The sequence below is a fragment of the Camelina sativa genome, chromosome 2 (genome assembly GCF_000633955.1).
Source record: "Camelina sativa cultivar DH55 chromosome 2, Cs, whole genome shotgun sequence".
NCBI lineage: Eukaryota > Viridiplantae > Streptophyta > Magnoliopsida > Brassicales > Brassicaceae > Camelina > Camelina sativa.
In genome coordinates, this window is record NC_025686.1 from 1,437,525 (window position 1) to 1,464,366 (window position 26,842).

A 26,842-nucleotide genomic window follows, 5' to 3' on the forward strand; every position below is an offset into this window, starting at 1 on the left:
TTTCTTAGCAACTGGATCCCTCTTCCTTTTGTTCCACCAAGTGTAAGTGTTTCCCCTGTAATTTAGATCCACTAGCTCAGCATTCATCAAGGTGTCCTTGAAAATTCTGGTAGATCTATCAACATTAGGTCCTGAGGAAGTAGAATGCTCATTTGGGGATAATATCTGATTGAAGTCTCCCATAACCAACCAAGCTTTGTTCAAAACCGTATTTGATGTAGAGAAAGAGACAAGCTCATCCCAAAGAAGCAACCGAGATGCCTCATCATTTGCCGCATAGACCGAGGAAACAATGAAGGATTCAGAGCAATCTGGAAGCTTCACTTCGCAGCAAATCATTTGGAGAGACTTTGTTATAATATCCACTTTGACACTCGGGTGCCATAACAACCAAATTTTACCTAAATCCGAATATTCATAATTATTATCAAAAGACCAACCTGGCAACAATGCATTAAGGAATTTCTGTTGCTTTGGTTGCTTGACATGAGTCTCCACCAGACTCCCAAAAAGAGGAAGATGGCGTCTATGCCATTTCTTAAAACCGCGGCGGTGTGAGGAAGAATTTAATCCGCGAACATTCCAACAAAAAACGTCTATACACATGATTGTTTATGGGATTTGGGGCCTTTGCCCCTGGCACTTCGTTGTTGTCTTTGAGACAACACTTCCGTGAACCTCTCTTCATCTTCTAGATCTAATTCATCTTCTTCAGATTGACTAGATGGTTGGTCCGAAGAATCCTCCTCTTCCTTAGAGGACGATTTGTCGTCTAACCCTTGATCAATACGACTTCTCGATCCCTTGGGAATTGGGAGAGAGACCTCACCCTTTGATGAAGAGGACTCCTTTGACATAGACGGGGTGGAGTTTTCCAAGGAAAGAACCTTGTTTCGAGAGCCAACCCTCACCCATTCTCCCTCCTTTGCCATTGGTTTTGGGGTTTTTGATCGTCTTCTCCTGGGCTTAGCCTTCGGAGTCTGCTGCTTATTTCGGAGACAGTCCTCCGAGGAGTGGAGAGTAGAATTACATCCTTTACAAAGGATTGGGGCAGCACGACACCGCTTCAGGCTATGTCCCACCTCTTTGCAAAAGGCACAAACAGGAGGCATCCAAGGACTTGAAACCTCAATACGTCTTATGTCGCCTGAGTCGAATTGTACATTTACCGCCTCAGGGAGGGGCTTTCTCGGGTCGATGATCGTGAAGACCTTTGCTACTTCAAGATTTCTTTTGCTTGCCGTGTCAGGATGAAGAAATTTGGGGTGGCCAACCAAGCTCGCAATTCTCTCCAATCCTCCCTCATTAAAGAATTGGAGGGGAACCTTCCGAAGCTCCAACCAGATTGGCGCTGATGAGAGTTCAGGTTTCACCGGAATGACACCCGGTTCCCATTTCGCTACAAACATTGTTTGGCCTTCAATTTGCCAGAGGCGTTGGTTTAAAACCCAATTCTTTGTATTCACATTTGGGATTCAGAAAAGGAAAGCATTTCCTTCCATCTTTGATACCGATACATCCCGAAATTGCTTACTCCATATCCCATTAACAATATTGTGAATTGTTCCTTGAGCAGGAGGGTCGGAGTAAAATTGCCCCAGAATGAAGGATTCCCAAGATTTCTTATGTTTCTCGATTATTGAGTCTGGAATCTTCACACAAGGTTTACTCGAGGGCAGTGTGAAGGCTGTGCCAACCTTTTTCAGTCTCGTTGATGTTCCCTTGAACATGTCGCACCAACTTTCTTCTTCAGCCGGTGTATTAACTGTAGCAGATACTGGGCTTGCCGCAACAACCGAAACGGGTGCAGCTTGCGCAGATGAGGTGGGGAGAGTCTGAGCCGTAGCTAGTTTCTCAGCCAGTGAAGGAGGTACCTCTGAAGATTCGACTCCTTTTTGCTCAACCGATTGACCTTGAGTTTCCAGATCTAGAGCAGGTCTTAGATCTGGTTTTTTGGTGGCGACCGAGACTGTCTTAGAGACTGCTGCGAGGTCAGCCATACCAAGTGGGAGAGTGCCTTCGACGGTGGAGGTAACTTTCTTAGAAACAGCTGAAGAGACGGACTCCGGAGAGGAGGATCCTCCCTTCACAGGATTCAATTTTCCACTGGAAATGGGTTTCTTGAGACGGTTTTGTTTCCCCATGGTAAAGCTTGGGCTTGGCGATTCGGAAGATGCGAGGATCCGGCGCCGTTGAAGACGCCGGAGGTTTGCTGAGAACAAAACCACTGTTCACCGGTTTGGGAGAAAAGACGCACTTGGGAGAGAAACCTGTTTTGTCGTGGAGTGTGAATATATATATATATATGATATATCTTACTTACCTTGTTGTAATTAATGAATCTCGGCAAATATCTAGTGATGTCTGAGACAATTATGGGTACCGTTGATTCAAACAGAAGAGCAAAGAGTCTGCTATCTCAGCCAGTCTAAACACAGTTCTGTGTTCCCATGTGTACATAAGTAACATTGATTTGAAGCCTTTAATTTACTCTATCTGTCAACTGAAGCGCTTCTGTTCCGATACGTACAATCTTTGAGACCATCTTCCCTGAACTCTCATGTATCGATAAATGTAACTATGTGCAGAGAAATTTAACCAATTATAAACATCATAATATAAAATACTAGTTTTCTCACAAAATACATGTCAAAAAACGTCACAGGCAATAGTAAAACAAGACTTCTTTATACTTTGGCGGTGCCAAGCCTTATAATATTACCAATATAGTGTGGGCGGCACTAATTTGCATGAAGATATATTTTTATTTTATTTTTAACATTATTGTTGTTCCTTTTTTTGGTTGTCAATATCGTTGTTCTAGAAGTTGAGAAATATACATATATATATATATTTTATTTTCATTTTCATTAATCTATATACTTTCTGAGATCCAACAAAGAACGCACGTTACAAATACAGTATCTGGAAATGGAACACGGTTTCGTGGAAACTGGAAACTATGATAAAGAGACAGCCGCAACAACATGATTCAATGGCACACACAACTAAACTAATACAGCCTACTCTCCCAAGTTTTAATTATTCATTACTTTTTAATAATAATCCCTATTTAATTATAATGATAGTTCAATTTTTGTGTATTCGTTTTCTTCTATTAGATTATTAACCCCTATTTTCTAACCGTTGCAAGTTCAGTAATGATCCAGCTTAACTACCACATAATTATAGACTTGGAACTATTCGTTTATCAATTTATTTTATCCAAAATAAAATTGCATTTCTTAAAAGACAAAACTCTTTCTAGTCAAATCATGTAGAACTCTTCTAACACTTTTATTTGTTGTAGCATCTACAAAAATTTGTAATACAAACGGCAAGAACCATTATGTAAATATAACGTATAAACATCTAAGTTAATTTTAAGATAGATTGATAAATAAATGAAAAGAAGACGATATCTAAACGTATACACATCTGGAGATTGAAAACGTGAAACTAATAATTATGTTGAAAACAACAAAAATGTATATGCATAAAGACTAAAAGTCTAATAAAAGCATAACAGACAAAAGAAACAAAACGAAAAAGCATAAATTGAGAAACAAAACGGCTAACACAGCTAAGATATGGTCCGAGTCCAGCCGTGAGTCCGTGACCCACATGAGTTATTTGTAAAAGTTTTTCTTTTAAAATTTTGTTTGTAAACGCTTTTTTTTCCCCCATTTTATGAGTAATGAAGAAAATTAAATGATAATATCTTAAGTTTTTAAATTTCGGGGGCATTCTTGTTTATAGATTTTTGTTTCTTAAATCGAGTACAAAAACTAGTAATAAAAAAAAATATATATTTTATACAAAATAGCTTACTTTATGCACTAAATGTCAGTCACGTTAAATATGATAATTTATTTATTTTTGTTACTCCGCGTTGGGCAAATTGCAAACAGCAAGCAAAAGTTGCACAACTTTTGCGTTTATATATCACACAATCATTTCAAGAAACCATAAGCCACACACAACAAAAAACACTCTTCATTAAGAAAAGAAAAAAAAAAAAACCATATCAGATCAAATCACTACTACAATTATTAAGATTTTGCAGAGTATATATCAAACCATCAATGGCGGATTCGTCTCAGAAGAAAACCAGAAGAAACGCAATAACACATAAAGCATGGAGTCTCGTCAGGATGGCTCTTCTATGGGGAAGAAAAGGTGGAGTTTTCAAAAGATGGCCTTTGTTCGAACTACGTAGCTTGTTCTCCAAGCATCTCAAAGCCCTAGCGCATATGCGTCATCATAGTAGTAGTAACGGTGACCGTTATTACGGAGAACGCCAGCTTTCGTTTGATGAAACGCCGTTATTTAACGTCAAGAAACATTGTCCTACTACATCGTCTATGAGGTTCCTCCTCCTTCCCTGCATTGCTCCTCCCGTAGATTTTGACTACGACTTTGAAATGGACGGTCAGGATTATTCCAATGAGGTAAAATTGTACGGTTACGATGAATTAAAGTATGAATCTTGTACGGAAGAAGATGATGAGGAAGAAGAGAAAGGGGTGGATGTGAGAGCAGAGGAGTTCATTGCTAAGTTCTATGAGCAGATCAAGTTGCAGAGACAAGTCTCTTATTTGGAATACAAACAGCACAAAGACGCCGTATAGTTTATAGATTTATGGTGATGATGCTTATTATTTTTGTTTATTTATGAATGCAGCTTTTGTCTTTTTTCTTTTCTTTTCTTTTGTAGAATATTTTCTAATTACGACAAGCACATAAATATTTCAATTTTTTTTTTTAAATCTTTTTCTTAATTTGCACTCACATATTTCCCCATATATTATGATTTTTTTACCATATGTTATTGTTTAGAAAAATAAATTCATGGTAGTATTAAAGTGGCCCAATTACACCAAAGTGAGAGATTTGATCGATGTTAGTGTCACCAGACCCAGTTTGCTTCAGATCCGGAAATTATTTGGTCCAACCAAATATGGATTCGGTCTTAATAGTTTAGGATAAGTTGGTGCATTTTGGGTCAGATCATCCAATGATTCGATTTGCACTTTCACCATGAAGGAGGGAGTAGGCGTCGTTCGTTTCACGTCGCTGTTCAAACGAATTGATGGAGTGAGTGCAAAGAGAAATTGAAAGCTAATGGGCTCTCAGAGAGCCAAAGTCATAATCTCATAACTCAAAAGCTAAAGTCATAAACTCATAACTCAAAAACCAAAGTCATAAACTCATAACTCAAAAACCAAAGTCATAAACTTAGACAGCAACAATATTCCCTTCCTCTTCAACAAACTTGAACTCTTCATCACCTACGACATTCAAATCAATAAAGTTAAAAATTCATCACCTACAACATTCAAATCAACTGTTGAATTTGAATTCCAACTGTTTCCATACAATTCTGAAACAAATCAATCCTAGACTGAGATCCCTTGACATACTTAATACTATCTCTGATGTTATCCAAAGTTCCACTAAGCACATCCAAACCATCTTGCACAATCAAATTTAAGATGTGCGCTGAACATCTTACATGAAAAAATTCCCTATTGCAAACCAAATCTTTTTGTAGCTTTCTCTTCAAAATACCTTGCATACTATCATTTGCAGAAGCGTTATCTACTGTTAGAGTAAACACCTTCTTCTCTATTCCCCAATCTTTCAATAACTCAATAAGCTTCATTGCTATAGCTACACCAGTATGAGGAGGCGGAAAAGCACAGAAAGATAGTATCTTGGTTTTCAAAACCCAATCAACATCTATGTAGTGAGCTGTTAAGCAAATGTAACCCTCTATTGTTATAGCTCTCCACAAATCCGTTGTCAAACAAATCCTACCAGAGATTTTACTTAAAACTGTCTTAAGCTTACTTTTCTCCATCTCAAAAATCTTGAAACAATCTGATGCTGCAGTATTTCTACTCCAAAACTCTATAGAAGGATTAGCATAAGTAAAAGCCTCCCTAATCTTTTCATATTCAACAAAGGAATATGGGAGATTATGCTGAATTAAAGCCACTGCAATTTTTTCTCTAAAGACAACCATATCCAGCTTCCTATTAATGCTAGGTGTGCTCCCAGGAGTCTTTGAACAAGATCGCATATGGCGATTCATGGTGTTAGTACCATTTCGACTCAGATTCAAACAATAATATCTCTTACAGTGTTTGCATGTAACATCATGTTTACCAGCCTTAGGTCCATCAACATGTTTCTTTCCTAGTGTAAAGTTCTTCCAACATCTAGCATGACGTCTACTAGAAGGTTTTGAACTACTTGTACCTTGTTCAGTAGAAGAAGCAGTTTCCTGAGGTACAATCTCATTTGCTGGTGGCATATCTTCATCAGCCAAACTGTCTTCATCAGCCAAATTGTCTTCATCAGTCAAGTGTTCTTCATTAGCCAATTGATCAATCAGATTTTGACTATCCAAATCCATTATCCTAACCTGAGAGTAGCAAAAAAAAAAACCAATATACTTGACTATCCTTCTCGGTAAAGAATTAATCAATTATTAAAGTATAGAACAATTATTAAAGTATAGAACAATACCATGTCTCCTTCTCTTTCAGCAAAATTCTGGAACCATACGAGATGTTCTTCAGCTCTTGTACTTGGTTGAATCAATCTGAAACGCAAGGAATATCAAAATGATAACCATGTAAGAGTCGTATATACGTATAATTCTCGATGAAATGAAAGAGATGATGAACTCGATGATGAACTCTTAAAAAACAGAAGCTTATCATATTTATATACTCGATGATGAACTCTTAAAAAACAGAGAGAGATTGATTACCAGAGCAAGAGTGCTGGTACCAAAGTAAAGTCTAATGTTTCCCGTAGTAATGATGCTCAGCTTCAAACAATCCCAGCTTCAAACACCTGAATTACATGTTACGCAATGCTATATGAGAAAGATGAATGAAACAATCAGAAATTTACAAGCTTAGAGCTTTAGAAAGAGACAGAGAGACAAAGAGTAAAACGGGTGATCAGGTTGGAGACTCATGCTCAAGCAAACTTGACTACACACCTCTATGGTTAGAACTTCTAACAAAAGCTTCGTGCTTTACAGGCACATGATCAAGTGACTAAGTAAGGCAAGATACGGCTGTAAGAGAAACATAGAGATTCGAGTTTGTTCCTTATCATCTAAACAACTTAAAAACTACCGAGAAAAGCATTCTCAATCCCAATCATTTGTTTTTTCAGTGTTTTGCATCAAAGTGTGTTTTATAATAATGCCCATACATATACATATGTAACCCTTAGCCAAAGCAATAAGCTTTGATCAGAAATGAACAAAGTAAGAATTCTGAGTTAAAGATCAAAAACAAAGTCTACACTTCTATTATTTTTGCGATACATCTTGAACTATTAAGGATCAATCAATCACTCATTCAAAAACACAAAAACGTTGTTTCATTGCTGTTTATGAGAAACAACGAACCAGATCAATCAATCACTCAATCAATCAATGCTATTGTGTCTCTATGCATAAACCCATTTACTAAAAAACCCACTAGGTTCATAAGCTCAAATCAAGTTCGTACCTATGAAGAGGTACTTGGAGATCTCACGGCGATTCTTCTCTGATATGATCTGCAAATATGAGAAACAAGGGTCAGTTTGCTTTATACTCAGCATTTGGAATCAGTGTTGGATTAAGGNCATTTACTAAGAAAACCACTAGATTCATAAGCTCAAATCAAGTTCGTACCTATTAAGATTGACAGAGGAAGAGGCGACAGAGAAGGTGACTGCGTTTGTATGTGTTTTGCTTTCACTTCTTCTGCGTTTGCAAGACGAACACGAGAGAAGAAGAAGAGAGTATCTATGATGAACGATGGTTGAATCCTCTCATCTGATGTGAAATTATAAGAATTTGATCTGTAAATACGATTGTAGAAGAAGAAGGAAGAAGACTTTGATGATCGATTGTAAAATCTAATTTTCCCCCAAAATTACATAACCCTAGAATTTTAGAGAATTGGGCATGCCCAATGTCCATATGGTTTTGCCCATTTGGTCATGGTTCAAATTTGGTCTTTGGACCAATGGGACCATTTAATTATTGGGCATGTCCATAGCCCGCCCGTAATAGTTTGGACTGGTCTCGACCATGGGCCGAGAGCCCAATTGACAGCTATAGGCTCTCTTTTAGTCTCTCATTGTAATTGTGCTTTAGTTTGATCCTTTGAGCATCACCAGTGTCTCCATCTTCTTCTTTAATTTTGACCTCTCTACATCACTTAGTAATTGGTTCAGTGAAGAACCAAGGAGAGATGGGGCAACCGGGAGATGAGTCTATGGAGGCGATACTGTACGTTAATGGTATTCGTAGAGGTGTTGCCCTGATGGCTTGACTCATATGACCCTTCTTGAATATCTCAAATTAATCAATTTTAGATACATGATCACTTGACTCTAAGCTCAATTTCTTAAAAATCAATTTTACTCTGGTGTTGGAAATATTCTTCTTAGATATGCAGATATGTGTATGTGTGCCTATTAGTTGAGTTGTGCAACTTTAGATTTTTTATAAACAGAGAGATGTGTTCCACTTTCTCTTTATGTCTCTTAGTTTAAAGATGGCTTGGTAAGGCTATGCTCCAACAAGAGTCAGAGATGATGTTTTTTTCTTCTAACTTGCTCATACTTTTGTTGTTTCCTTTAGATTTAGGACGACTTACCGGGACAAAGCTCGGGTCCGGCGAAGGTGGTTGTGGAGCTTGCACGGTGATGGTCTCTAATTATGACAGAAAATTAAACATATACGTGTGCGTTTCTTTTTCTCTATATGTTGTTGCTTCTGTTTTTCTTAAAAGTTTAGGCCTTCTTGTTGATTCTCTCGACCCCAACTGTAACTTTTGATTGTAGGCATTATGCTCTCAATGCTTGTTTACCACCTCTCTATATAGTATAAGAAAAGGAATGCATGTAATATCCATTGAGGGAGTTGGTCATCGCAAACTTGGCTTGCAAGTTGCACCCCACCCCGTTCAGGTAACTTTACTTTTGCAGCGGTTCTTTCAGGTTCTAGTTTCTTCTCTATTTTGGAGAATCGATGTCGCTAAACCGGTGATGTGTTCTTGTTCTCTCAGGAGTCATTGGCATCTTCCTTAATTAAGACATCGCTTTGGAGTTATTGGCATCTTCTCATGTGTTCTGCTGGGTTTATCAAAGCTATGTCTTAATTAAGGAAGAATGCTCCTGGTGGCTGGTGGAGTTTCGGAAATCTCTAACCCAAAGCTTCTTCTTTCAATTTTTCTTATGGGTTTCTCATCATAAACATGATGTCAAGCAAACTAATAGAGAGACTTTCCCAACCTCACCCATATGACAGCTATGCAGATCTGTATCTCGGAAATGTAGAATTGGAAGACAAAGACACCATGTTGGGAAAGTCTATCTTGTTATAGAATCAAACCTTCAATTCTAAAATAGAGTTGGTGAAAAAGAGCCTAGTACTAGTGTAGCAAAGCTTCGGGATGAGCTAGAGTCTTTAAAAACACAAGGAGTTTTAAAAAAGCACGTGGGAATCACGTGAAGTCTGTTACAAAACTCTGTTTTTCTTCAAAAAAAAATACTCTGTTTCGGTGATCTATCAACTGTGCGTCTGTGCCAGACTGCCAGTTTTGGTGTTTCGTTCGTTTTAATAATAATATGATTTTTCGGATTATACGTTCGTCTATGTTTAGTCATCTAGTGGACTTTTGTTATTAATTTTCCCCACAGTTATATTGTGCACTATTCAACCATAATACTTATTTTTATTGTTGTTAATGAAAGAGAAAGACCACCAATGCAAAAGTCTGATATATTAGAATTCAACTAATAATTTTTTAAGAGTGTCGTCGTTGAGATTAACGAGAGAAGACTTTTGAGACAGGATCATATCTTTGTTGAGATTTCAGATCCAACCTTTTTCTTCTACTTCTTCTTCTTCTTCCCAATCTCTCCTAGTCTAAAGACCATGAATTCTGAGGGAGTGTCACTACCGCTGTTCCACGAACATCTTATGATGCCTTGGAATGATATGAGGAGAGGCGACTGCTGTAGACGCTTTGAAGCTATCAGTGACGGTTACTATTGCAAGTTCTGCGACTTTTTCGTCCATGAAAAATGTGCGGAGTTCTCTGAATATATCGAACACCCATCTCACTCCATTCATACTCTTCGGCTTCGAAATAGACCACGTCATGTATGTGATTTATGTGGAAGGTCCATAAAGGATCTATGCTTTTGTTGTGATCTTTGTGACTTCGACGTGGATTTATACTGTGCAAAGCACCCACCACCGGAGGTTATTGACATCTCCGAGACGCATCACCACAAGCTCACCCTTCTCAAGGACATGAAGCTGATCCAGTTCGTTTGTGATGCTAAATGTGGGAAGGTTTCTTATGGGTTTCCATACAAATGTCTTGAATGTGATTTAGCCTTCCATGTGGATTGCGTATGGCAACCGTCAGAGGCTAAGCATCCCTCACAAGTAAGCCACGCTCACCACTCCTTACATACTCTTAAGCTTCTTACTGGTCAACCACCGGCTTATTCTGATGGAAAATGTCGTCTTTGCGGAAGAAAAGTTGATGATGAAATGTTTTATCATTGTTCGTCGTGTAACTTGACTTTGGATATGCGTTGTGTTTTACACCCACCACCGCAGTCTCTTTTGGATTTGAAAACTCATGATCACCAACTCATCCTTCTCCCAAGACTCATCTCTTTTACATGTAATGCTTGCGGCTTGAAGGGTGATCGAAGCCCTTACGCTTGTTTTGTATGTGATTTCATGATCCATAAAGACTGTTTTGGCCTTCCACGCCTCATAAACATCAATCGACATGATCATCGTGTTTCTCGTACTTCTCTTCTCGGAGTCGTAAATTCTGTGTGTGGGGTTTGTCGGCAGGAGGTGGATTGGACTTGTGGAGGTTATCTTTGTCAGAGGTGTCCTGGCTATGTCGTTCATTCTAAATGTGCTACAAGAAAAGATGTGTGGAACGGGAAAGAACTTGAAGGAGAGCCTGAAGAAACAGAAGATGTAGAGCCATATGTGGTTATAGATGACAACACAATACAACATTTTAGCCACAAAGAGCATTACCTAAGGCTCCACGTTAATGGTGTTCTATGTGAGGACAACAAGCGATGCAATGCATGCATTGATCCCATATCTTTTCAACCCTTCTATTGCTGTATGGATTGTGATTTCATTCTTCACCAAAACTGTGCTCAATTGCCTAGAAAGAAACGGCATGTTCTACACAATGAACGACTTACATTAGTTACAAGCGAGACCAATTTCTTCACATGTGAGGCTTATTTTAGAATGTCCAATGGTTTCAGATATCAGGGTGGGAATAAGACATTTGATGTTAGGTGCGGTTCAATTTCTGAGCCATTTGTTCATCCAAGTCATCCTCATCATTCCTTATATTACATTTCACCAGAGAACAATGAAATATGCAATGGTTGCAACAAGAGAGCAAATTTTGTGCTTAGATGCATTGAAGATAGTTGTGGGTTTGTCTTGGACTTCAGATGTGCCACGTTACCACAAATGGTAAAGCATAGAATTGACGATCATCCTCTCTCACTATGCTATGGTGAAAAGGCGAGTGGTAAATATTGGTGTGACATTTGTGAGAAAGAAACCAATCCGAAGACATGGTTTTACACGTGCAAAGATCACTGGGCCAGTTTGCATATAGAGTGTGTGCTCGGATTCTTTACAGGGCTCATGCCAAGAAGCACACTAGACCTTTTACATATATCAGTTGAGGTGATGCTCAATAATGGTGTATCTCGGCCATTATGCGGGTATTGTAAATCTCGTTGCATGAATCCTATCATCTTGAAGACGATCGGAACCTCAAACTCATACTTTTGCTCTTTACGATGCCCTATTTTGTACTCAAAGCCCGTGCGAATGATGTGAAGATATATTGTTGAAGCCCGAGATGAAATGAACTAATAAAGTATGATGATAAATCGTTGGTTTTTTTTTCTTCTTCTTTTACAATTAAGCGCAAAAAGTATCTTTCAAACTTTCTTAATATTTCTTCTACAATTTCCTTGTTTATCATGTACGTGTTGATTGCATTAATAATGCTATACTGTATAGTCTGTATGTCTTAGGCCATCATTACAGGGAAACATCAAAAGTATTCTAAACCCAAAAAAATTAGAAAATAATGAATAGTGGCTTAGAACACTTTTTTTAGTTCTTGATGTAAAACTGATTTTGGCTCAGTTCTAAGCTGACGTGGCAAGCTGTGAATTGATACAATTTTTTGCAAACAATTTTTCACAAATTAAAAGAGGATCTGATTGAGAATATATGGAATAAATTTGGACATTAAACTATGTAGTAATTAAATAAAATGTTTGTGTGCTTTAATTAAGTAATATGTTTTTTTATCTTTAATGTTTTTTTTGTTACATAAAAATTTGGTATTGTATTTTGAATTTTAGTAAAAGTTTTATAAGTTTGCAATTTAAATGTTATTTTTAAAGTTTTTCTAAATGTAATATGTTTAAGATTATTATATTATTAAATCTTATGATCTTAAACATGTTCTCCTAATAACAAACTTCTTAACAAAAATCTAAACTAATGATCTTACATTATTTTCATAATATTTTAACTCTAAGAACACCCAAAAGTGTTCTCCCACTAAAGATGCCCTTAGGATTTCATATGAAGAACTGATGCAGCGCATTTTCAACGCAAACGTTTGAGCTCATTCATTATTTAGGTTTTGTTTCTTATGGGCTTAATGTATATTTGGGCTTGTATTTGTTTGCTTCTTCTTTCGGTTAGGATTTTCATCATCTTCTTCTTATTTAAAGAGACCGACTCATTATTGATTATTGAATAAACAAATTTTACGAGAGCTTTATGTAAAGCATAGAGAGGAGGATTTTTAACCTAAGAGCTTGTTTTCAAACCCTGCAAGAAAGACTTGCAATACCACGTTGATATCGCTCCCAATCTCGATCCTATCCTTATTGCTTCTTCGTCAAGTTACGACAAATTACGACGTTCTAAGCAAGATCTATTTGTAAATCCAAATTCTCCTAGAGTTCTAACGTTTTCGACAGTTATTAAGCTTTCGCTCTCTATCAAGAACTAATATATTAATATAAATATTCACAAACATTTTAAATTTCGTATAGAATCTTTTAAACATTTTATAAAAATGGAAAAGAAAAACGAAGACAGCTAATAATTATAACCAAAATTGACTAATTTTGGCAAGTGGTTCGTCTTAATAATATTTCATGGTTTTCGAAAACACCAAAAGATTCCTTCGTCTATGTTAAGTCATCTAGTGGATTTTGTAATTGCTTTTTTTAATATAACGACTAAGGATCGTTGAGATTAACGAGACAAGACTTTGATTCGCAAGAAACAACTTTTCTTCTTTCTTCTTCCAAATTTTGTAGTATACGACCATGGATTCTGAGGGAGTGTTGATGTCGTTTCTCCATGAGCATCCTATGATGCCTTGGAATGATCTGAGCAGAGGTGAATGCTGTGGATTCTTTGAAACTATCAGTGATGGTTACTACTGCAAACGCTGCGATTTTTTTGTCCACAAAGAATGTGCCGAGTCCTCCGAAACAGTCAAGGATCCATCTCACTCCATCCACACTCTTTTCCTTAAAAGTCATTACGATAAACACTGCAGCTTATGTGGGATATACATCGAGAATCTATTCTATCGTTGTGATGGCAACTGTGACTTCAGCGCTCATTTACGTTGTCTAAGGAATCCACCACCAGAGGTTATTGACGTTTCTGAGAAGCATCACCATAAGCTCACACTTCTCAAGGAGCGGATCCACTTCGACTGTGATGCAAAATGTGGGAAGATGATAGGTGCACAGTTTCCATACAAATGTCATGAATGTGAATTATTCTTCCATGTGGATTGTGTATGGCGCCAATCAGAGTTAATTCACCCTTCAGAGGTAAACCACTCTTCCCACTCGTGGCACCCTCTTAAGCTCCACACAAGTCCATTACCGGGCTATTCTGATGGAAATTGTCGTCTTTGTGCGAGAAAAATTGATAATAGATTGTTTTATCATTGTTCTTTTTGTAACTTCACCTTGGATATGCGTTGTGTTTTGAACCCACCACAACAATATCTTCTGAATCTGAAAGCACATGATCACCAACTCACCCTTCTCCCACGACTCGATTCTTTTACATGTAATGCTTGCGGTTTGAAGGGAGATCGAAGCCCTTACGTGTGTTTTCAATGTGGTTTTATGATTCATCAAGACTGTCTTGACCTTCCACGCGTCATAAACATTAATCGGCATGATCACCGTGTTTCTAGAATTTCTGTTCTTGGTGTTGTGAATTCTGTTTGTGGAGTTTGTCACCAGAAGGTGGATTGGACTTGTGGAGGTTATTCTTGTTTGCGGTGTCTCGGCTATGTCGTTCATTCGAAATGTGCTATTAGGAATGATGTGTGGAATGGGAAAGAACTTGAAGGAGTACCTGAAGAAACAGAAGATATAGAGCCGTATGTGGTAATAGATGACAACACAATACAACATTTTAGCTACAAAGAGCATTACCTAAGACTCCACGTTAATAGTGTTCTATGTGATGACAACAAGCGGTGCAGCGCATGTGCCCATCCCATCTGTCTCCAATCATTCTATTGTTGTGTGGATTGTGACTTCATTCTCCACCAAGATTGCGCTGGATTTCCTAAACTGAAATGACATGTGCTACACAATGACCGTCTTACTTTAGTTACAAGAGATGCTGATGTTTTTAACTGTTGTGCTTGTGGTAGAAAGTCTAGTGGTTTCAGGTATCAGCATGGGGATAGAAAGTTTGATGTTCGATGCAGTTCAATTTCTGAGCCATTTTTCCATCCAAGTCATCCCCAACACCCCTTATATTACACGACACGTTCGAGGTTCGATGAAAAAGTTTTATGCAATGGTTGCAACAAGAGTTCATACGATGTGCTAAGTTGCATTGAAGATGATTGTGGATTTGCCTTATGCTTTGAGTGCGCCACTTTACCAATAATAGTAAAGCATAGAGTGGACGATCATCCTCTTTCACTATGTTATGGCGAAAAGGCAAGTGGTAAATACTGGTGTGACATTTGTGAAAAAGAAACCGATCCAGAGACATGGTTCTACACGTGTAAAGACCACCATGCTAGTTTGCATACAATGTGTGTGCTTGGAGACTATTCAAATCTCATGCCAAAAAGCACAATAGAGAGTTGGTACAAATACTATGAGGCGGTGCTCAATAATAGTATATCTCGTCCATTTTGCAAGATGTGCAAGTCGCGTTGCATTTTTCCTACCATCATAAAGATTCTTGAAATCTCAAATGAATATGTTTGCTCTCGTGAATGTCTAAATAGGAGGATATTTGAGGGCCTGTATTGAAAGCAATCAAAAGGTTATCTTTTTTTAGATTTCTTGTATTACCTTTTTTTAAAGTGTTTATTTTTATGAGTTAAGTATTCCTATAATGTATCATTATCTAATAATCTTGCAATTTTAATTAATCTATATAAAACGAAAAAAACACAAGTTTATCAAATGCAATTTGCTAACTGAGAATGTCCACAAGATGGTGGTAATCAAAGAGTTGCATATGAGGATCGGATCATTTAACCACCTCTACTATGCTAGAGTCAATGAGCATACTACTATGCGCTTTTCGCTTTTACCGACGTCCGAAACCATGGTGGCTAAGAGTGTCTTGGTAACTATGTCTGGGAGAGTTTCCGATATTTTTTTGAAGTCGGGTTAATAAAACAATTATGATTTCGAGAACATTAAAGATATACTCGTTCTATGTTAGTCATCTAGTGAATTTTTGTAATCTTGTAAAAGTGAAAGGTTCTATCACACATTATTCTCAATATCTTCAGCATTGCACAAAATATATTAATCCTTAAACTAAGTCAGCAATACAATTTGAAAAAAATTGACTATTTTTTACAAGTGGTTCGTTTTAATAAAATATTCTAGATTTTTTAAGCTTTTTTTTGTTCCATTTTATAAGATTTTTTCAAGTTAAATTGTATAATATTATTGAACATAAAATAATAAAATATACAAAAATTTGAAATTTCATCGAGATTAGAACGTCTCATCGTGTTTCGGAACCGATGGTACAGTTGGCCTTTATTTGGATGGTTACCAAAAGTCAGCTAAAGAATAAAAAAAATGACTGTTTTTTTTTACAAGTGGTTTGTTTTGATTATACAATATGATTATTTCTAAATATTGTCACTATCATACAAAAGTAATAACTATTCATATTGTTAACGGAAGACCACTAAAACAAAACGTCTGGAAATATCTAAAATATAACTGTTACAGTATTTTGATAAGAGCATTGTTGGGATTAATTAAGAGAAGACTTTTAACTGTGGAAGAAACATGAAAGGAGCATTGATTTCAGATCCAACCATTTTCTACTTCTTCTTCTTCTCTTATTTTTCTTCTTCCTCTTTCCTTTTTTATTCCAAACATCGTAGTATACAACTATGAATTCTATGGGAGTGTCACTACCGTTGATCCACGAGCATCTTATGATGCCTTGGAATGATCCTAGGAGAGGTGATTGCTGTGGCCAATTTGAAGCTACCATCAGTGATGGCTACTATTGTAAAAGCTGCAATTTTTTCGTTCACAAGAAATGTGTCAATGAGTCCTCCGAATATATCGAGCATCCATCTCACCCCAATCACACTCTTCAGCTTCGACGTCCTGACCCAGACGGCCGTGTATGTTGTGATTTATGTAGCAAGTATATCAAGACTCTATACTATGGTTGTGAGATCTGTAGCTTCGACGTGGATCTATACTGTGCCAAATACCCACCACCAGATGTTGTTGACAATTCTGAGACTCATCACCACAGGCTCACCCTTCTCAAGGAGCTGATCCACTTCGGTTGTGATCAATGTGGGAGGATTGGTTATGGGTTTCCTTACAACTGCACTGAATGTGATTTATCATTCCATGACCATTGTGTATTGCTTCCGTTAGAGGTAAACCACTCTTACCACCTCTGGCACCCACTTAAGCTCCACAGAGGTAAATTACCAGAAGATTCTGATGGAAAATGTCGGCTTTGTGCAAGAAATATTAACTTTTATGATAATTCTTCTTATCATTGTTCTTCCTGTAACTTCACCTTGGATATGTATTGTGTTTTAAACCCACCGCTACCACATCTTCTGAATTTGAAAGCTCATGATCACCAACTCACCCTTCTCCCAAGACTCCGTTCTTTTACATGTAACGCTTGCGGGTTGACTGGCGATCGAAGCCCTTACATATGTGTTCAGTGTGACTTTATGATCCATCAGGACTGTCTTCACCTTCCACGCGTCATAAACATTAATCGGCATGATCACCGTGTCTCTCGAACCTCTGTTCTTGGTGTCATGAATTCTGTATGTGGAGTTTGTAGGAAGAAGGTGGATTGGACTTGTGGAGGATTTTTTTGTCAGCGGTGTCCTGGCTATGTGGTTCATTCAAAATGTGCTACTAGGTATGATGTGTGGAATGGGAAAGAGCTCCAAGGAGTACCTGAAGAAACAGAGGATATAGAGCCATATGTGGTGATAGATGACAACACAATAATACAACATTTTAGCCACAAAGAGCATTACCTTAGACTCCACGTTAATAGTGTTCTTTGTGACGACAACAAGCGGTGCAACGCATGCACACATCCCATTTGTCTCCAGTCCTTCTACGGCTGTATGGATTGCGACTTCATTCTCCACCAAAACTGTGGCGGATTTCTTAGAAAGAAATGGCATGTGCTACACAATGAACGTCTTACTTTACTTACAAACGAGGCTGATTACGAGGCTGATTACTTTAAGTGTGATGCTTGCAAGAGATGGTCCAATGGTTTCAGATACCATCACGGGCATAACACATTCGATGTTCAGTGCATTTCAATTACTGAGCCATTTTTTCATCCAAGTCATACTGATCATCCTTTATATAACATTTCGAAAGATAGAGAGATGAGTTGCAATGGCTGCAATGAGAAGGGTTATGATGTGTTAAGATGCATTGAAGATGATTGTAAATTTGTCTTATGCTTCAAATGCGCCACTTTACCACAAGTGGTAAAGCATAGAGTTGATGATCATCCTCTGTCACTATGCTATGGCGAAAAGGCAAGTGGTAAATTCTGGTGTGACATTTGCGAAAAAGAAACCGACCCAATGACATGGTTCTACACGTGTAAAGGTCACCATGCTAGTTTGCATACGAAGTGTGTGCTCGGAGACTTTTCAAATCTCATGCCAAGAAGCACAATTGAGAATTGGTTCCAATTGTTTGAGGTGGTGCTCAATGATACCATATCTCGTCCATTTTGTAGTTACTGTAAGTTGCGTTGTATTTTTCCTATCATTTTGAAGAGAGCTGGAACCTCATATGAATACTTTTGCTCTACTTTTTGCTATAGTACCGTCTGAAGCAAGATGTCTAGCGAGTGGGGGTTTTCTTTTAGATTTGTACCATTTCTTTTTACAACAGTTCATTTCCATTATAAGTTGATTTCCTTTAATGTGTCATTTATCTAAGAATCTTGCAGTTTTAGTTCTATATGACCTAACCTGTTCTGCCTTTCGTTTTCTACACAATCTCACCTTAAACAAAAAAAAAAAAAAAAAACCCAAGCTTGTCAAATACAATTTGCTAACTGAGAATGTCCACAAGATGGTGGTAATCAAAGAGTTGCATATGAGGATCATTTAACCACCTATACTTTGCTAGAATCAATGAAGCATATACTACTAATGCTAGAATTAATTAGGGATGAGTTAAGAGAGTCTTTGAAACACAAGGAGTAAAATGGCACGTGGAGTAGTCTATTTATATTCTGTTACTCTGTATCTTCAGTGAAGCTATAAACCGAAAAGAATTAATGCTGTTTCTATCGAGTCTGTGATTGAGAGCGATACTCCATTGTTGTAACACATTCGCCCTCGAGTTGATACGACAATCTGTTGATAAGACTCTGTCACGTAGGCACTGTACCAGTTTTGGCATATTGAGCTCGTATATATATTTTTGTGTCGTCTCTCTTCTTCGGTTTTATTGACAATAATAAAGAATCAAGAGTTGACTTCTTTTTTATTTTGTGTTTCGGTTTAATAAAACAATTATGATTTTCGAGAACACTAAAGATACCTTCGTTCTATGTTATAGTCATCTAGTGAATTTTTGTAATTTTGCAAGTGGAAGGTTCTATCACACATTACTCTCAAGTCTCAATATCTTCAGCATTGCACAAAATTTATCAATCTTCAAACTAAGTCAGCAAAACAATTTGAAAAAAATTGACTATTTTTTACAAGTGGATTGTTTTAATAAAATAATACGATTAGATATATTGTCACTATTACAAATAGTAACAAGTTTTTTATTTATTGTTTTTAGTGTCAATGAAAGGCCAACAGACAGAATCAAAAGGTCTGACACCTATTATTTTTATAAGACCATCGTCGTTGAGATTTAAGAGAAGACTTTTAATATAGGAAGAAACGTGAAAGGAGAAAGCTTTGAGATTTCAGACCCAAACCTTTTTCTTCTTCTTCTTGTTCCAAATCGCCATAGTATACGAACATGGATTCTGAGGGAGTGTTAATGCCGTGGGTCCATGAACATCTTATGATGCCTTGTAATGATCTAAGGAAAGGTGATTGCTGTGGACTCTTGTTGCAAGAAGCTATCAGTGATGGCTACTATTGCAAAAGCTGCGACTTTTACGTCCACAAGAAATGTGTCGATGAGCCCTCTGAATATGTCAAACACCCATCTCACCCGGAACACACTCTTCAGCTTCTAAGTACTAAAGGACCAAGTAGATACTGCGATTTATGTGGAAGGAGCATCAGTGACCTGTTCTATCATTGTGAGATCTGTGACTTCGACGTGGATCTATACTGCGCCAAGTACCCACCACCAGAGGTCATTGACATTTCCGAGACGCATCACCACAAGCTTACCCTTCACAAGGAACAGAGCAAGTTCAGATGTGATGCTAAATGTGGGAAGACTGGAGCTGAGTTTCCTTACGTATGTTTGGAGTGTGAGTTAGCTTTCCATGAAGGTTGCGTATCGAGGCCATCTGAGTTTAAAAAACACCCGTCAGAGGTAAACCATTCGTACCACCCTTTACACCCTCTTAAGCTCTTCACAGGTCAGTCACCGGACTATTCTGATGGAAAATGTCGTCTTTGCACAAGAAAGATTGATGATAGGTTGTTTTATCATTGCTCTCCGTGCAACTTCTCCTTGGATATGCGTTGTGTTTTAAACCCACCACAACAGTCTCTTCTGAATTTGAAAGCTCATGACCACCAACTCACCCTTCTCCCAAGACTCTTTTCGTTTACATGTAATGCTTGTGGACTGAACGGAGATAGAAGCCCTTACATTTGTGTTCAATGTGACTTCATGATTCACCAAGACTGTCTTGACTTACCGCGCCTCATCAACATTAATCGGCATGATCACCGTGTCTCTCGAGTTTCTCTTCTTGGTGTTGTGAATTCTGTGTGTAGAGTTTGTAGGAAGAAGGTGGACTGGACTTGTGGAGGTTTTTGTTGTGAGAGGTGTCCAGGCTACGTCGTTCATTCGAAATGTGCTACTACGAAAGATGTGTGGAATGGGAAAGAACTCGAAGGAGTACCTGAAGAAACAGAGGATATAGAGCCATACGTAATAATAGATGACAACATAATACAACATTTTAGCCACAAAGAGCATCACCTAAGACTCCACGTTAATGGTGTTCTTTGTGACGACGACAACAAATGGTGCCGCGCATGCACCCATCCAATATGTCTTCAGTCCTTCTATGGTTGTATGGATTGTGACTTCATTCTTCACCAAAACTGCGCTGGATTTCCTAGAATGAAATGGCATGTGTTACACAATGAACGTCTTACTTTAGTTACAAACAAGGCTGATTTATTTGAGTGTGCTGCTTGTGGTAGATATTCCAATGGTTTCAGATACCAGCATGGGGATAAGACATTCGATGTTCGGTGCGGTTCAATATCTGAGCCATTTTCCCATCCAACTAGTCTTGATCATCCCTTATATTACATTTCACAAGTTGGAGAGATTAAGAGGTGCAATGGCTGCAACGAGAAGGGTAATGATGTGCTTAGATGCATTGAAGATGATTGCAAATTTGTCTTATGCTTCAAATGCGCCACTCTACCACAAGTGGTAAAGCATAGAGTTGACGATCATCCTCTCTCATTATGCTATGACGAAAAAGCAAGTGGTACATATTGGTGTGACATTTGTGAAAAAGAAACCGATCCAAAGAAATGGTTCTACACATGTAAAGATCACCAGACTAGTTTGCATACAAAGTGTGTGCTCGGAAACTTTTCAAATCTCATGCCAAGAAGCACAATTGAAGATAGAAATGTATCATATGAGGTGGTGCTCAATAATAGTGTATCTCGTCCATTTTGCAGCTCATGTAAGTTGCATTGCATTTTTCCTGTCATCCTGAAGATGCTTGGATCCTCAGATGAATATTTTTGCTCTTTAGAATGCCTGAAGCAAGATGAGGTGGTTGATTGCAACACAATACTTCATTCTCCACCAACACTGAGCTGGATTTCTAAGGAAGAAACGACATGTGCTATACAATGAGCAGTTTACTCTAGTTACAAACGAGGTTCATTACTTTCGCTGCCTGTAGTAAAATAAATGTCTAATGGTTATTAGCACCAGCATAGGGCGGTGCGGTTCAATTTCTGAGCCATTTGTCCGTCCAAGTCATCCCCATCGTCCATTATATTACACTTCACCAGATGAAGCAAATAAGATAAGCAATGGCTGCATTGAATTAAATTGTAGATTTGTCATATATATGCTTATATTTTAATGTGCTCAGGATTTTTCTTTTCGATTTCTTGTATTTTACATGTTCATTTCCGTTATGAGTCATTATTATCTAAGAATCTTGCAATCTTATTTTGATATGATTTACCTATTTCAAACATTTTGAGCCTTTCATTTTCTACAAAAAAATCTCATTGGAAAAATGAAGAACAAGAAAAGAAAACATGGTTATGGTTTGTTACAACAAAAGACAAGGTGTGTATAACTAAAGCAAAAGATTCTTAAGGACTAAAAGAACAATCATTATGAAACAAAGTATAAGGAGTATCGTCGCACATTTCACCATTGGTCCTTCTCGTTGTGTTCTCTCCGCCTGTTGAAATGTCACTATAAGGTGAAAATTCTGTAGTATTCACAAAGAGTTTTTTTTTGGTAAAGAATCAAACCTTTTGTAGTTGTTTAAAGCCTTCCTCGACTGATGTAGAAACATTTTGGACATTGTAATCTATCCGATCAACAATAGTGCCCTAATTGATACAAGAACATGAGAAAACTAATTGTTGAGAAACCAATAAAAACTTTGTATCCATTTATATGCCGCTTATTAAAAAGTCAGCAAGAAGAAACCTGGTCAATCACAAGAGCTGATAAGTCCTTCATTATCTGAGCAAGGTCATTCACGGACCCTAAAACCTAAAAAGAAATCTGAAGTTAAAATCACCATTGAAAAATGAAACAAACAGCACCGTAAAATATGATAAGAGTAACAGCTTGCAAGCTACCTGTTGTATCTCTTTTTCCCTTTCCGCTGAGACATGTTGCCCTTTCTTCAACTTGATTGTCTGGTGTTCATCGAAACCCTAAGATTTGTTGAAGACCAGTGAATCTCAGTATGGTATTGGCAATGTAAGCAATGCAATGGTAATTGATTGGGAAAACTGAATTGTTCTAGCTTGATAACCATAAGAAGTGTTTCGTAATGTCAATTATATACTTTTTACACATCGATTAAGCACTTACCATCCCACCAAGTTCATCGTCTTCATCCAGTCTCGGCATCTTTCCATTCATGTTAAACTCCAAATCTACTCCATCCTGACCCTATGATTAGAGAAGCCAAAATATAAATAAAAGCACCAAATTCGTCCATCTTAGGGTGCGTTAACTGAATAAAAGCACCAAATATAAATAAAAGCACCAAAATATTAATAAAAGCTTCCAAGCTACCTGTTGTTAACTGAAAATAAAGGAACCATACCTCTCTCTGCTGTTGGAGACGTTTCAAATAAGTAGACTGTTTTCTGCGGAGCTCCATGGAGAGGCTCTGAAGATCTGTTGCAAGAGAACGCTGTCAAAAACAGTATGTCAAAGAGTAGGTCAAGTCCATTGGAGAACCCCACTATACATACATGTAGACAGAACTTCAACCTCATTCTATAAACTTTAAACATACAATAACCCAAAGATTGTTATATACAAGAGAGAAAAGACCCCAAATTTACTTCATACAATTTGCTAATTGATAATGTCCATAAGATGGTAATCAAGAAAGTTTCATATGAGGATCATTTTACCACCACCACCTACCCCTATCTGACTGTCTAAAAGCACAAAAGAAAAGCTAACGGCCACACATTCTTTATAGTTAACATAGTCCAACAATACCTGCACATTTTTCCTGAGATTAGATTCTTCTGAAGGCCCTCTAGTAGATAACTTCTGCAACCTCTTTTCTGAATTCCTCAACAAATCAGTGATATCATGAATGAGCAACTCCACTTCACGTTGAATCCCTTTGTTATCTCCAAACGTAGGCATCAAAGCCTTTGAATGAGCCTTTGATAATTCACCCATTTTGTCTCTCACCTTCTGTATATTATAAGTTATCTCCTCAGAATCGTCAACCCAAGCTGGTGGCATACCAATTGTGAAAGCATCATCACTACTGCAAACAATCACAACAAAGATCAGAATGAACAAATACGTCAAAAGCAAGAAAACAAAGCTTTTTTTAAAACCCTAAAAATTTCGAATCAATTTCCCCAATTTTTTTTCAGAATCAAATCACAAAATCGGAACAAACAAGAACCCTTATTACCTTGATGGACCAGGTTCGTTGGTGTTCAAAGGAGCATAAGAAGAGTGATTTGACCGAGAAAACGAACCGCTGACCATTTCGATCACCGGACCACCGAAAGAATCAGACGCCGATAGAGATAAAGGAGCACGCGCGCTCTTACACGCGTCCCTGTGTTTCCTGTACACCGTCGTTCGATTCCTAGTCGCCATCAATGCCCAACAATAATAAGTTCCTATACACCGTCGTTCTGTTCCTCGTCGGAGAAAAAAAAGAACACGATCTCGGATTCGGAGCTTGCGTCGTCGGAGAAAAAGCGAACGAATCTGAATCGCAAATAAACAACGTTTCAGTGTTTCAGACGAAGGATTATGATTATTTGGGCTTTATTAAAATGGGCTTGAAAAGGCTCAATTATATATTATTAGGCTTTTTTTTTTTGCCACTTGTGATATTGGGTCAATATCAGTGTGTGGAGCACACGTTTTAAGACGATGACGTAAAAGACGAAAGTACCCGTGGACTCTACGCGGCTAAGAAGTCAACAAAGAGACGGCGGTTGTTCAGGGTAAACTACTCAGTTAGGGGTAGTTTGGTCAGTTTAGCTTTACCTCAATAGATTCGTGTCCATGGATTCTTCTTGTAAGAAAAAAGAAGACCACATTTAAAGGTCTTCTTGCCTTTTTTAGGTGTGTTTCCTCGCACTTTCAGGCTGAACAAAAAAGTACTGACAGATGCTAATAAATTATAAATACACGAGCAAGAATATGCTCATTTAATAATTGTAATAATAAAAAAAAAGTGATCTGAGATTTTCATTTCAGGTTCTTTTGTTTTTTTTTTCTTTTGGATTCAGAATCAAATGGAAGAAGCTTTGTTGGGCATTTGTGGGTTTGATTCTTCCAAGAAATATCGATTAGAAGAACTTGCCAAGTTTCAGTCTGGTTAGCTTCAAAATCCCTTCTTTTTTTTTTTTTTTACCAATTTGCATTAGCTTTGAGTTTTTGGGTACAGTGTAGTAGTGGGTTTAAATTTTGTGACTTTTTGTGTTGTTAATAAAGGTTTTGTGAAACATTTTGTTTAATAGGTTCATGTATCGAGTTTGAAGATGATGAAATGGCAGTGGAGTATCCGTGCCCGTTTAGCTCAGATGATTATGATTTAGTTGAATTGTGTCACCATATCGACGAGGAGCATCATCAACTAGACGCTAACAATGGGGTAATTGCAGTTCTTATACATCTTGTTACGAATATTTCTATTTACCTACTTAGGATTATTTCTATTTTTATTTCCTTTTCTCATAGGGTTTTATCTTACGGTTTATTATATACATATAGAGATGAAGTCTAGGTTGTAATGACTCATCCAAGCTAGAGAGTGCTTTGGAAGTTTCGATCGGGTTAGGCCAGAGAACTTAGTTCTCTTTGAGAGTTTTACTCTTGTTACGTTAGTGTTCTGTTTCTCTACTATTATAATAAAGGGTTTTGTTCTGAAACTGGTTCCATCTCTAACACATCTTCAAAATTCATTTGCTTTTCTTTTTGTTAGACACTGAGGTTTTACAGTGAAACAGTAGTTAGTTGTGAATTTCGATGTTCTTTGTACTCTAGTGCTTTTTGCATGCTTACTTTAGTAGGTAGGATTGTGGTTCTGTAATGAGAGAGAGAGTTGGTAGGGATTTCTTGGACTATTCCCCTGATGCTTATAGAGATCACCTTTAGAAATTATAACCGGTTCAGGTTTGAGTGATGAAAGTAGTCTTTTTCGTGATGATAAATGTAATAACTTCTTACGAAATTAGCTTTGGTTTGTGATGTAGATATGTCCGGTTTGTAGCAGATGGGTGAAAATGCATATGGTTGATCACATTACCACGCAGCACAGAGATGTCTTAAAGATATCCTTTTTTAAATTTACTCTTCTTGGTTTTTAACCTTTTTCCAAATGATGGTATACTTCTATCAGAGGCATTTGGGTTCCTTGACGAAAACTTACCTTGAACAAAAGCAGAGACTTTACAAGGATGAGACATATTCAGCGTTTTCTCCAGGGACTAGGAAATATTTACAGTCTCTAATGGATGAGCCACTGTCTACTAACCATACATCTAAAAGTGTTCCTGACCCGTTATTATCATTTATCTACAATCCGCCGTCACAAAACCAGTCCAAGCTTGTACTGCCTAACTTGTCAGGTGAAGCAAGCTTGGAAGAGAAGAGCTCTATTAGGGATTCATCGGAGAAGTAAGCATCTTCTTTGTTCTGTGTCTCTTGTTTCACTTTCTCAAACCTTGTCTTAAGATTCATTTTGTTTTTTTGCATGTTTTCAGAGACGGGAAACTGCTGTCTCCCTTGTCAGATACGGAGCTACTAGAGAAGGCAAAGAAGAGAGAGTTTGTAAAATGTTTAATATCGTCAGCCATATTCGATCACATCGACAACTTTTGAGTAAGAATTAGAAAAGATGTGATACATTGTTTGAATCTTTGTTGCTCTTAGTGTTGAAGTAATTATATATGAAACTCTGGCAAAGTACACTAGAGTAGTCTATAATATAAGCCAATGAGCTTCTTCTGTTTATCTTCAAACGTCTACTTTGTTTGTATACAGCTCATAATTCTTTAGTTACTTGAGGTCGTAGTTTCCTTAACAACCACTTCTTGCGTAGTTTTACATCTAGAGCCAAGAAAGTTTTCGCCTTGAGTTCATCTTCAAGCAGATCACAAGCATCTAATATAAGTTCCTCATCCATGTCTGGTAACGCTTGAATAGCCTCAACTGCATCCTCTATTGCCATGGTTTGGGTTTCATCAACTCGAGGCTTCTTTGGGTTTATAGGGCTTGTATCAGTATTAGCAAGTTGATC

General features: G+C 37.6%; 7 protein-coding genes across 9 annotated transcripts in view; 5 read left to right on the plus strand and 2 right to left on the minus strand.

The window, feature by feature from the left end:
* LOC104713786 lies at positions 3,893 to 4,715 on the plus strand. The gene has a single exon (XM_010430994.2). It carries the CDS (start codon positions 4,086 to 4,088, stop codon positions 4,629 to 4,631), a length of 546 nt encoding a protein of 181 aa, XP_010429296.1. The 5' UTR covers positions 3,893 to 4,085; the 3' UTR covers positions 4,632 to 4,715.
* Positions 9,898 to 12,020, plus strand: LOC104713811. The gene has a single exon (XM_010431020.1). It carries the CDS (start codon positions 9,962 to 9,964, stop codon positions 11,930 to 11,932), a length of 1,971 nt encoding a protein of 656 aa, XP_010429322.1. The 5' UTR covers positions 9,898 to 9,961; the 3' UTR covers positions 11,933 to 12,020.
* LOC104713818 lies at positions 13,453 to 18,649 on the plus strand. The gene is made up of 2 exons (XM_010431033.2): positions 13,453 to 14,364; positions 16,533 to 18,649. The coding sequence occupies exons 1-2, from the start codon at positions 13,453 to 13,455 to the stop codon at positions 18,498 to 18,500; spliced, it is 2,880 nt and encodes a 959-aa protein (XP_010429335.2). The 3' UTR covers positions 18,501 to 18,649.
* LOC104713828 lies at positions 19,563 to 21,934 on the plus strand. The gene has a single exon (XM_010431044.2). The coding sequence runs from the start codon at positions 19,654 to 19,656 to the stop codon at positions 21,703 to 21,705; it is 2,052 nt and encodes a 683-aa protein (XP_010429346.1). The 5' UTR covers positions 19,563 to 19,653; the 3' UTR covers positions 21,706 to 21,934.
* On the minus strand, positions 22,015 to 24,341 carry LOC104713839 (syntaxin-42). Of its 2 annotated transcripts, none has more exons than XM_010431054.2 (8): positions 23,996 to 24,341; positions 23,563 to 23,842; positions 23,156 to 23,245; positions 22,918 to 22,998; positions 22,680 to 22,757; positions 22,525 to 22,590; positions 22,344 to 22,424; positions 22,015 to 22,270 (listed from the first exon to the last, which is right to left on the minus strand). In XM_010431054.2, the coding sequence occupies exons 1-8, from the start codon at positions 24,184 to 24,186 to the stop codon at positions 22,163 to 22,165; spliced, it is 975 nt and encodes a 324-aa protein (XP_010429356.1). In that variant the 5' UTR covers positions 24,187 to 24,341; the 3' UTR covers positions 22,015 to 22,162. The 2 variants fall into 2 exon arrangements, with proteins under 2 accessions (XP_010429356.1, XP_010429363.1); XM_010431061.2 differs by having other exon boundaries at positions 23,563 to 23,839; positions 23,996 to 24,186.
* Positions 24,683 to 26,558, plus strand: LOC104713870 (protein DEHYDRATION-INDUCED 19 homolog 5-like). 2 transcript variants are annotated; one of them, XM_019233357.1, is made up of 5 exons: positions 24,688 to 24,918; positions 25,062 to 25,195; positions 25,797 to 25,874; positions 25,973 to 26,220; positions 26,307 to 26,558. In XM_019233357.1, the coding sequence occupies exons 1-5, from the start codon at positions 24,837 to 24,839 to the stop codon at positions 26,422 to 26,424; spliced, it is 660 nt and encodes a 219-aa protein (XP_019088902.1). In that variant the 5' UTR covers positions 24,688 to 24,836; the 3' UTR covers positions 26,425 to 26,558. The 2 variants fall into 2 exon arrangements, with proteins under 2 accessions (XP_010429402.1, XP_019088902.1); XM_010431100.2 differs by lacking the exon at positions 25,797 to 25,874 and having other exon boundaries at positions 24,683 to 24,918; positions 25,943 to 26,220.
* Positions 26,510 to 26,842, minus strand: part of LOC104713855 (L10-interacting MYB domain-containing protein-like) — an 8,614-nt gene continuing 8,281 nt past the window's right edge. The window contains exon 6 of the mRNA XM_010431081.2: positions 26,510 to 26,842. This exon is cut by the window's right edge and continues 1 nt beyond it. Coding sequence (XP_010429383.1) covers positions 26,588 to 26,842 — 255 coding nt within the window. The 3' untranslated portion in view covers positions 26,510 to 26,587.